The sequence below is a fragment of the Oncorhynchus masou genome, chromosome 13 (assembly GCF_036934945.1).
Source record: "Oncorhynchus masou masou isolate Uvic2021 chromosome 13, UVic_Omas_1.1, whole genome shotgun sequence".
In the NCBI taxonomy this organism is placed as follows: Eukaryota; Metazoa; Chordata; class Actinopteri; order Salmoniformes; family Salmonidae; genus Oncorhynchus; species Oncorhynchus masou.
Window position 1 is genome coordinate 17967891 of NC_088224.1, and position 12465 is coordinate 17980355.

The following is a 12465-nucleotide window of genomic DNA, read 5'->3' on the forward strand; positions in this document are numbered from 1 at the left end:
TGGGTACTGGACTTCCTGACGGGCCGCCCCTAGGTGGTGAGGGTAGGTAAAAACATCTCCACCCCACTGATCCTCAACACTGGGGCCCCACAAGGATGTGTTCTGAGCCCTCTCCTGTTCTCCCTGTTCACCCACGACTGCGTGGCCATGCACGCCTCCAACTCAATCATCAAGTTTGCAGACGACACTACAGTGGCAGGTTTGATTACCAACAACGACGAGACGTCCTACAGGGAGGAGGTGAGGGCCCTCGGAGTGTGGTGTCAGAAAAATAACCTCACACTCAACATCAACAAAACAAAGGAGATGATCGTAGACTTCAGGAAACAGCAGAGGGAGCACCCCCCTATCCACATCGACGGGACAGTAGTGGAGAGGGTAGTAAGTTAGTCGGCGTACACATCACAGACAAACTGAATTGGTCCACCCACACAGACAGCATGGTGAAGAAGGCACAGCAGCGCCTCTTCAACGTCAGGAGGCTGAAGAAATTTGGCTTGTCACCAAAAACACTCACAAACTTTTACAGATGCACAATCGAGAGGATCCTGTCGGGCTGTATCACCGCCTAGTATGGCAACTGCTCCGCGCCCACAACCGTAAGGCTCTCCAGAGGGTAGTGAGGTCTGCACAACGCATCACCGGGGGCAAACTACCTGCCCTCCAGGACACCTACCCCACCCGATGTCACGGGAAGGCCATAAAGATCACCCACCAGAGCCGCTGCCTGTTCACCCCGCTATCATCCAGAAGGCGAGATCAGTACAGGTGCATCAAAGCAGGGACCGAGAGACCGAAAAACAGCTTCTATCTCAAGGCCATCAGACTGTTAAACAGCCACCACTAACATTGAGTGGCTGCTGCCAACACACTGACTCAACTCCAGCCACTTTAATAATGGAAAAATTGATGGAAAAATGTATCACTAGCCACTTTTAACAATGCCACGTTTATATGTTAAAATACCCTACATTACTCATCTCATATGAATATACTGTACTCGATACCATCTACTGCATCTTGCCTATGCTGTTCTGTCCATCACTCATTCATGTATTTTTATGTACATATTCTTCATCCCTTTACACTTGTGTGTATAAGGTAGTTGTTGTGAAATTGATAGGTTAGATTATTTGTTGGTTATTACTGCATTGTCAGAACTAGAAGCACAAGCATTTTGCTACACTCGCATTAACATCTGCTAACCATGTGTATGTGACAAATAAAATTTGATTTGATTTAGTGTAGTGTGTGTATGTAGTGTGTGTAGTGTGGAGTGTGTGTAGTGTGGATTGCATGTAGTGTGTAGTGTTGAGTGTGTGTCTGTAGTATGGAGTATGTAGTGTGCAGTGTGTGTCTGTAGTGTGCAGTGTGTGTCAATGGTGTGGAGTGTGTCTGTAGTATGGAGTGTGTGTTTGTAGTGTATTGTGTCTGTCGTGTAGTGTGTGTCTGTAGTGTAGTGTGTGCCTGTAGTGTGGAGTGTGTAGTGTGTGTCTGTAGTATCTAGTGTGGGGTGTGTAGTGTGGAGTGTAGAATGTGTGTCTGTTGTGTGTGTCTGTTGTGTGTAATGCATGTCCGTAGTGTGTAGTGTGTAGTGTATGTGTGTAGTGTGTGTCTGTAGTGTGGAGTGTGTAGTGTGTGTCTGTAGTATGTAGTGTGGGGTGTGTAGTGTGGAGTGTAGAATGTGTGTCTGTTGTGTGTGTCTGTTGTGTGTAATGCATGTCCGTAGTGTGTAGTGTATCTGTGTAGTGTGTGTCTGTAGTATGTAGTGTGTAGTGTGCAATGTATCAATGGAAGTGTGATTCTTTAAGTCATCCTCTCAGATCTTCCACCACAACAGGATCAAAGTAATCATTGGTGTGATCCTATCTGCTGGCAACATCTTGTTGAAATTCCTCCTTTTGTTTCGTTTCAGGTACCTGTGAAAGAAACGGACACAAATTCCTCTCAGGACAGACTTACAAAGAGAACTGCAACTTATGGTAAGTGTCTAATCGCTTTCTAGTGGTGTAGTACTTAAGTACAAATACCGGAAAGGTGTATCTGAGTATCTGTACTTTACTATTTATATTTTTGGCAACTTTCACTTTTACGTTACTACTTTTCTAATAAACAATAATGTACTTTTTACTACATATATTTTCCCTGACACCAAAAAGTACTCGTTACATTTTGAATGCTTAGCAGGACAGGAAAATTGTCTACTTCACACAGTTATCAAGAGAACATCCCTGGTCATCCCTACTGCCTCTGACCTGGCGGACTCACTAAACACTTGCTTTGTTTGTGAATGATGTCTGAGTGTTGGAGTGTGCCCCTGGCTATCTGTAAATGATGTCTGAGTGTTGGAGTGTGCCCCTGGCTATCTGTAAATGATGTCTGAGTGTTGGAGTGTGCCCCTGGCTATCTGTAAATGATGTCTGAGTGTTGGAGTGTGCCCCTGGCTATCTGTAAATGATGTCTGAGTGTTGGAGTGTGCCCCTGGCTATCTGTAAATGATGTCTGAGTGTTGGAGTGTGCCCCTGGCTATCCGTAAATAAATAAAAAACAAGAAAATGGTGCCGTCTGGTTTGCTTAATATAAGGAATTAGTTTTACTTTGATACTTAAGTATATTTGAAACCAAATACTTTTAGACTTCTCTCAAGGAGTATTTTACTGGGTTACTTTCACTTTTACTTGAGTCATTTCCTATTAAGGAATCTTTCCTTTTACTCAAGTATGACAGTTGGGTACTTATTCCACCACTGCAGCTTTCTCTTTTTCCTCTCTATGTACCTTTATCACTCCTTCATATCCTCCTCTTTCTCCCCTCTCACTTCTTTCTTTACATCTCTTCTGTCCTAACAGTGATTAGTCCTTCACACACTTTGCTCTGATGACTTGACATTTCTGGTTGTACCACAGACAGACCCACGTTTTCCATGGAGAGTTTTGGGGGCTCTTCTCGTGATGCTGTCTCATTCATAACTCTTCTACATATACTTGGGACCCCTGTCCATTCATTTTGGTTATTGTAGCTAGCTATCTCCTTTATCGAAGCAGTATTAGACAAGCAAGGGCAAGAAATGTTATCACATCACACTACAATACAACACTTAGCATTGGGCAAAATTAGGCAACATTGAGCAAAATTGGTAAACATTCGAAACATTGAGCAACAGTGGGCCTTGTGGGGGATAGAGCAGCCAGGTCACCTGTGATACAAGTCAGTATTCATCGTCCATCCATGTCTGATGATGTCGTGAGATTAGGTCGAAACCGGCCACTAGGAGCAACAGCGAGCACAGGCTACAGTCACATCCCAGCTAGGGCTTAGTTAATTTATACACAGGCTAAACTGCAGTCACATCCCAGCTAGGGCTTAGTTAATTTACACACAGGCTAAACTGCAGTCACATCCCAGCTAGGGCTTAGTTAACTTACACACAGGCTAAACTACAAAATCATCCCAGCTAGGGCTTAGTTAACTTACACACAGGCTAAGCTACAATATCATCCCAGCTAGGGCTTAGTTAACTTACACACAGGCTAAACTGCAGTCACATCCCAGCTAGGGCTTAGTTAACTTACACACAGGCTAAGCTACAAAATCATCCCAGCTAGGGCTTAGTTAACTTACACACAGGCTAAGCTACAAAATCATCCCAGCTAGGGCTTAGTTAACTTACACACAGGCTAAGCTAAAATATCATCCCAGCTAGGGCTTAGTTAATTTACACACAGGCTAAGCTACAATATACATTTTACATTTAAGTCATTTAGCAGACGCTCTTATCCAGAGCGACTTACAAATTGGTGAATTCACCTTCTGACATCCAGTGGAACAGCCACTTTACAATAGTGCATCTAAATCATTTAAGGGGGGGGGTGAGAAGGATTACTTATCCTATCCTAGGTATTCCTTGAAGAGGTGGGGTTTCAGGTGTCTCCGGAAGGTGGTGATTGACTCCGCTGTCCTGGCGTCGTGAGGGAGTTTGTTCCACCATTGGGGGGCCAGAGCAGCGAACAGTTTTGACTGGGCTGAGCGGGAACTGTACTTCCTCAGTGGTAGGGAGGCGAGCAGGCCAGAGGTGGATGAACGCAGTGCCCTTGTTTGGGTATAGGGCCTGATCAGAGCCTGGAGGTACTGCGGTGCCGTTCCCCTCACAGCTCCGTAGGCAAGCACCATGGTCTTGTAGCGGATGCTAGCTTCAACTGGAAGCCAGTGGAGAGAGCGGAGGAGCGGGGTGACGTGAGAGAACTTGGGAAGGTTGAACACCAGACAGGCTGGAGCTTAGTTAACTTAGTTAACTTACACACAATCTAAGCTACAATATCATCCCAGCTAGGGCTTTGTTAACCAGCGGGCCCCCCCACTGGTAATTCGACCATGATAACAAGTTCAGTGTAACGAAGTGCGCTGAGAGTAGGGAAGCAAGTTCAGGGAGTGAGTGTTTTAATAAATAAACACAACATAATACAAAATAAGAGACATGAACAACGCACAGACATGACACAGGAACAGAAACAATAACGCCTGGGGAAAGAACCAAAGGGTGTGACATATATAGGGCAGGTAATCAGGGAAGTGATGGAGTCCAGATGAGTCTGATGACGGTGCGTGTAACAATGGTGACAGGTGTGCGCCGTAACGATCAGCCTGGTGACCTAGAGGCCGGTGAGGGAGCACATGTGACAGTACCCCCTCCCTGGCGCACGGCTCCAGCCACAGGACGCCGACCAAAATGACGATCCTGGGGATTAGGAGAGGACCGGTCACCTCTACCTAAGTGCGGGAAACCTGTCAGTCTGGCTGAGATGCGGGAGCATGGCGACCTAGAGTGCCAGAGAGAGCATACATGACGGTACCCCCTTCCTGGCACTTTCGGCTCCACCCGCAAGACACCAACCAAAGAGATAATCCCGGGGATCAGGAGTGGACCAGTCACCACTGCTGATGTGCTGGAACCTGTTGCATCCAGGAGTCACCTCTTCACTGTTGACGTTGAGACTGTTGTTTTGCGGTACTATTTAATAAAGCTGCCTGTTGAGGACTTGTGAGGCATCTGTTTCTTAAACTGAAACTCTAATGTACTTGTCTTCTTGCTCGGTTGTGCACCGGGACCTCCCACTCCTCTTTCTATTCTGGTTAGTTCCCGTTTGCGTTGTTCTGTGAAGGGAGAAGTACACAGCGTTATACTAGATCTTCAGTTTCTTGGCAATTTCTCGCATGGAATAGCCTTCATTTATCAGAACAAGTATAGACTGACGAGTTTCAGAAGAAAGTTCTTTGTTTCTAGCCATTTTGAGCCTGTAATCGAACCCACAAATGCTGAGGCCAGTTTATTGCTCCTCTAATCAGAACAACAGTTTTCAGCTGTGCTAACATAATTGCAAAAGGGTTTCTAATGATCAATTAGCTTTTTAAAGTGATCCATTTGGATTAGGTAACACAACATGCCATTGGAACAGAGGAGTGATGATTGCTGATAATGGGCCTCTGTACACCTATGTATATATTCCATAAAACATCTGCCGTTTCCAGCTCCAATAGTCATTTACAACATTAACAATGTCTATACTGTATTTCTGATCAATTTGATGTTATTTTAATGGACAAAAAATTTGCTTTTCTTTCAAAAACAAGAACATTTCTAAGTGACCCCAAACTTTTGAACGGTAGTGTATATTACTAATATACTTCTATACTTCTATAGTACTACTATACTTTTATACTATTATAGTACTACTGTACTTCTATAATACTATAGTACTGCTGTACTTCTATACTGATATAGTACTAATGCACTTCTACACTACAATAGTACTACTATGCTTATGTACTACTATAGTACTACTACACGTCCATACTACTGTAGTACTACTATACTTCTATACTACTATAGTGGTACTACACTACAATAATACTACTATTATTCTAGAGTACTATAGTACTACTATTCTTCTATACTACTATACTACTATACTACTACTATACTTCTATTGCACTATAGTACTACTGTACTGGTATACTTATATACTGCTATAGTACTACTGTACTTCTATAATACTATAGTACTACTGTATGTCTATACTATTATAGTACTACTACACTTATTTACTACTATATTTACTACTATAGTACTACTGCACTTTTATAGTTCTATAGTACTTATATTCTTCTATACTACTATAGTACTATACAACTATAGTGCTACTATACTTATACTTATACTACTTATACTTCTATTCTATTATATTACTACTAATACTACTACAATACTATAATACTACTGTACTTCTATACGGCTATAGTACTACAATGCTTCTATACTACTATAGTACTAATATGCTTCTATAATATTATAGTACTAATTTACTTATATAGTACTATACTACTACTATGCTTCTTTACTACTAAAGTACTACTACACTATACTATCTATACTATTATATTACTACTATACTTCTATAGCAGTACTAAAAGTATTTGATTTGAAATGTACTTAAGTATCAAAAGTAGAAGTATAAATCATTAAACATTTCTTATATTAAGTAAACCAGACAACATCATTTTCTTGTTGTTTTTTTCATTTACGGACAGCCAGGGGCACAGTTCAACAAATAATGTACAAACAAAGCATGTGTGTTTTGTGAGTCTGCCAGATCAGAGGCAGTAGGGATGACCAAGGATGTTCTCTTGATAAGTGTGTGAATTAGACAATTGTCCTGTCCTGCTAAGCATTCAAAATGTAATGAGTACTTTTGTCAGGGAAAATGTATTGAGTAAAAAGTTCTTTATGAATGTAGTGAAGTAAAAGTAGTTAAAACTATAAGTAGTAAAGTAAAGTACAGATACCCCACATAACTTTAGACCCACAGTAATTCACACACTGAAGTTCTACTGATTACAGAATAACTGTTGGTTAGTCTGTGATACAACATGCAGTCTGAGATCTAACATGCAAATACACCTGGGCAACATCTCTCTGACATGTCAATACACCTGAACATCTCTCTAACATGTCAATACACCTGGACAACATCTGTCTAACATGTTAATACACCTGGACAACATCTCTCTAACATGTCAATACACCTGGACAACAACTCTCTAACATGTCAATACATCTGAACATCTCTCTAACATGTCAAAACACCTGGACAACATCTGTCTAACATGCCAATACACCTGGACAACATCTCTCTAACATGTCAATACACCTGGGCAACATCTCTCTAACATGTCAATACACCTGGGCAACATCTCTCTAACATGTCAATACACCTGGGCAACATCTCTCTAACATGTCAATACACCTGGACAACATCTCTCTAACATGTCAATACACCTGGGCAACATCTCTCTAACATGTCAATACACCTGGACAACATCTCTCTAACATGTTAATACACCTGGACAACATCTGTCTAACATGTCAATACACCTGGACAACATCTGTCTAACATGCCAATACACCTGGACAACATCTGTCTAACATGTCAATACACCTGAACATCTCTCTAACATGTCAATACACCTGGACAACGTCTCTCTAACATGTTAATACACCTGGACAACATCTGTCTAACATGTCAATACACCTGGACAACATCTCTCTAACATGTCAATACACCTGGACAACATCTGTCTAACATGTTAATACACCTGGAAAACATCTGTCTAACATGTCAATACACCTGAACATCTCTCTAACATGTCAATACACCTGGACAACATCTCTCTGACATGTCAATACACCTGAACATCTCTCTAACATGTCAATACACCTGGACAGCATCTCTCTAACATGTCAATACGTCTGAACATCTCTCTAACATGTCAAAACACCTGGACAACATCTGTCTAATATGCCAATACACCTGGGCAACATCTCTCTAACATGCCAATACACCTGGACAACATCTGTCTAACATGACAATACACCTGGACAACATCTCTCTAACATGTCAATACACCTGGGCAACATCTGTCTAACATGTCAATACACCTGGACAACATCTGTCTAACATGTTAATACACCTGGACAACATCTGTCTAACATGTCAATACACCTGGACAACATCTCTCTAACATGTCAATACACCTGGGCAACATCTGTCTAACATGTCAATACACCTGGACAACATCTGTCTAACATGTCAATACACCTGGACAACATCTCTCTAACATGTTAATACACCTGGACAACATATGTCTAACATGTCAATACACCTGGACAACATCTGTCTAACATGCCAATACACCTGGACAACATCTGTCTAACATGTCAATACACCTGAACATCTCTCTAACATGTCAATACACCTGGACAACATCTCTCTAACATGTTAATACACCTGGACAACATTTGTCTAACATGTCAATACACCTGGACAACATCTCTCTAACATGTCAATACACCTGGACAACATCTGTCTAACATGTTAATACACCTGGACAACATCTCTCTAACATGTCAAAACACCTGGACAACATCTGTCTAACATGCCAATACACCTGGGCAACATCTCTCTAACATGCCAATACACCTGGACAACATCTGTCTAACATGTTAATACACCTGGACAACATCTGTCTAACATGTCAATACACCTGGACAACATCTCTCTAACATGTCAATACACCTGGGCAACATCTGTCTAACATGTCAATACACCTGGACAACATCTCTCTAACATGTCAATACACCTGGACAACATCTCTCTGACATGTCAATACACCTGGACAACATCTCTCTAACATGTCAGTACACCTGGACAACATCTGTCTAACATGTCAATACACCTGGACAACATCTGTGTAACATGTTAATACACCTGGACAACATCTGTCTAACATGTCAATACACCTGGACAACATCTGTCTAACATGTCAATACACCTGGGCAACATCTCTCTAACATGTCAGTACACCTGGACAACATCTGTCTAACATGTCAATACACCTGGACAACATCTCTCTAACATGTCAGTACACCTGGACAACATCTGTCTAACATGTCAATACACCTGGACAACATCTCTCTAACATGTCAGTACACCTGGACAACATCTCTCTAACATGTCAATACACCTGGACAACATCTGTCTAACATGTTAATACACCTGGACAACATTTCTCTAACATGTCAATACACCTGGGCAACATCTCCCTAACATGCCAATACACCTGGACAACATCTGTCTAACATGTCAATACACCTGAACATCTCTCTAACATGTCAATACACCTGGACAACATCTCTCTAACATGTTAATACACCTGGACAACATCTGTCTAACATGTCAATACACCTGGACAACATCTCTCTAACATGTTAATACACCTGGACAACATCTCTCTACCATGTCAATACACCTGGGCAACATCTCTCTAACATGCCAATACACCTGGACAACATCTGTTTAGCATGTCAATACACCTGAACATCTCTCTAACATGTCAATACACCTGGACAACATCTCTCTAACATGTTAATACACCTGGACAACATCTGTCTAACATGTCAATACACCTGGACAACATCTCTCTAACATGTCAATACACCTGGACAACATCTCTCTGACATGTCAATACACCTGAACATCTCTCTAACATGTCAATACACCTGGACAGCATCTCTCTAACATGTCAATACATCTGAACATCTCTCTAACATGTCAAAACACCTGGACAACATCTGTCTAACATGCCAATACACCTGGGCAACATCTCTCTAACATGCCAATACACCTGGACAACATCTCTCTAACATGTCAATACACCTGGACAACATCTGTCTAACATGTCAATACACCTGGACAACATCTCTCTAACATGTCAATACACCTGGACAACATCTCTCTAACATGTCAATACACCTGGGCAACATCTGTCTAACATGTCAATACACCTGGACAACATCTGTCTAACATGTCAATACACCTGGACAACATCTCTCTAACATGTCAATACACCTGGACAACATCTGTCTAACATGTCAATACACCTGGACAACATCTCTCTAACATGTCAATACACCTGGACAACATCTGTCTAACATGTTAATACACCTGGACAACATCTCTCTAACATGTCAATACACCTGGGCAACATCTCTCTAACATGTCAATACACCTGGACAACATCTCTCTAACATGTTAATACACCTGGACAACATCTGTCTAACATGTCAATACACCTGAACATCTCTCTAACATGTCAATACACCTGGACAACATCTCTCTAACATGTTAATACACCTGGACAACATTTGTCTAACATGTCAATACACCTGGACAACATCTCTCTAACATGTCAATACACCTGGACAACATCTGTCTAACATGTTAATACACCTGGACAACATCTCTCTAACATGTCAAAACACCTGGACAACATCTGTCTAACATGCCAATACACCTGGGCAACATCTCTCTAACATGCCAATACACCTGGACAACATCTGACTAACATGTTAATACACCTGGACAACATCTGTCTAACATGTCAATACACCTGGACAACATCTGTCTAACATGTTAATACACCTGGACAACATCTCTCTAACATGTCAATACACCTGGGCAACATCTCTCTAACATGTCAATACACCTGGACAACATCTCTCTAACATGTTAATACACCTGGACAACATATGTCTAACATGTCAATACACCTGGACAACATCTCTCTAACATGTCAATACACCTGGACAACATCTCTCTAACATGTTAATACACCTGGACAACATTTGTCTAACATGTAAATACACCTGGACAACATCTCTCTAACATGTCAATACACCTGGACAACATCTGTCTAACATGTTAATACACCTGGACAACATCTCTCTAACATGTCAAAACACCTGGACAACATCTGTCTAACATGCCAATACACCTGGGCAACATCTCTCTAACATGCCAATACACCTGGACAACATCTGACTAACATGTTAATACACCTGGACAACATCTGTCTAACATGTCAATACACCTGGACAACATCTCTCTAACATGTCAATACACCTGGGCAACATCTGTCTAACATGTCAATACACCTGGACAACATCTCTCTAACATGTCAATACACCTGGACAACATCTCTCTGACATGTCAATACACCTGGACAACATCTCTCTAACATGTCAGTACACCTGGACAACATCTGTCTAACATGTCAATACACCTGGACAACATCTGTGTAACATGTTAATACACCTGGACAACATCTGTCTAACATGTCAATACACCTGGACAACATCTCTAACATGTCAATACACCTGGACAACATCTGTCTAACATGTCAATACACCTGGACAACATCTGTCTAACATGTCAATACACCTGGACAACATCTCTCTAACATGTCAATACACCTGGACAACATCTGTCTAACATGTTAATACACCTGGACAACATCTGTCTAACATGTCAATACACCTGGACAACATCTCTCTAACATGTCAATACACCTGGACAACATCTCTCTGACATGTCAATACACCTGAACATCTCTCTAACATGTCAATACACCTGGACAGCATCTCTCTAACATGTCAATACATCTGAACATCTCTCTAACATGTCAAAACACCTGGACAACATCTGTCTAACATGCCAATACACCTGGGCAACATCTCTCTAACATGCCAATACACCTGGACAACATCTCTCTAACATGTCAATACACCTGGACAACATCTGTCTAACATGTCAATACACCTGGACAACATCTCTCTAACATGTCAATACACCTGGACAACATCTCTCTAACATGTCAATACACCTGGGCAACATCTGTCTAACATGTCAATACACCTGGACAACATCTGTCTAACATGTCAATACACCTGGACAACATCTCTCTAACATGTCAATACACCTGGACAACATCTGTCTAACATGTCAATACACCTGGACAACATCTCTCTAACATGTCAATACACCTGGACAACATCTGTCTAACATGTTAATACACCTGGACAACATCTCTCTAACATGTCAATACACCTGGGCAACATCTCTCTAACATGTCAATACACCTGGACAACATCTCTCTAACATGTTAATACACCTGGACAACATCTGTCTAACATGTCAATACACCTGAACATCTCTCTAACATGTCAATACACCTGGACAACATCTCTCTAACATGTTAATACACCTGGACAACATTTGTCTAACATGTCAATACACCTGGACAACATCTCTCTAACATGTCAATACACCTGGACAACATCTGTCTAACATGTTAATACACCTGGACAACATCTCTCTAACATGTCAAAACACCTGGACAACATCTGTCTAACATGCCAATACACCTGGGCAACATCTCTCTAACATGCCAATACACCTGGACAACATCTGACTAACATGTTAATACACCTGGACAACATCTGTCTAACATGTCAATACACCTGGACAACATCTGTCTAACATGTTAATACACCTGGACAACATCTCTCTAACA

General features: G+C 41.5%; 1 protein-coding gene across 1 annotated transcript in view; it reads left to right on the forward strand.

The window, feature by feature from the left end:
* Positions 1-12465, forward strand: part of LOC135551842 (tubulointerstitial nephritis antigen-like) — an 83396-nt gene that overhangs the window by 15927 nt on the left and 55004 nt on the right. The window contains exon 3 of the mRNA XM_064983092.1: positions 1916-1982. Coding sequence (XP_064839164.1) covers positions 1916-1982 — 67 coding nt within the window. The remainder of the gene's footprint in view (positions 1-1915; positions 1983-12465) is intronic.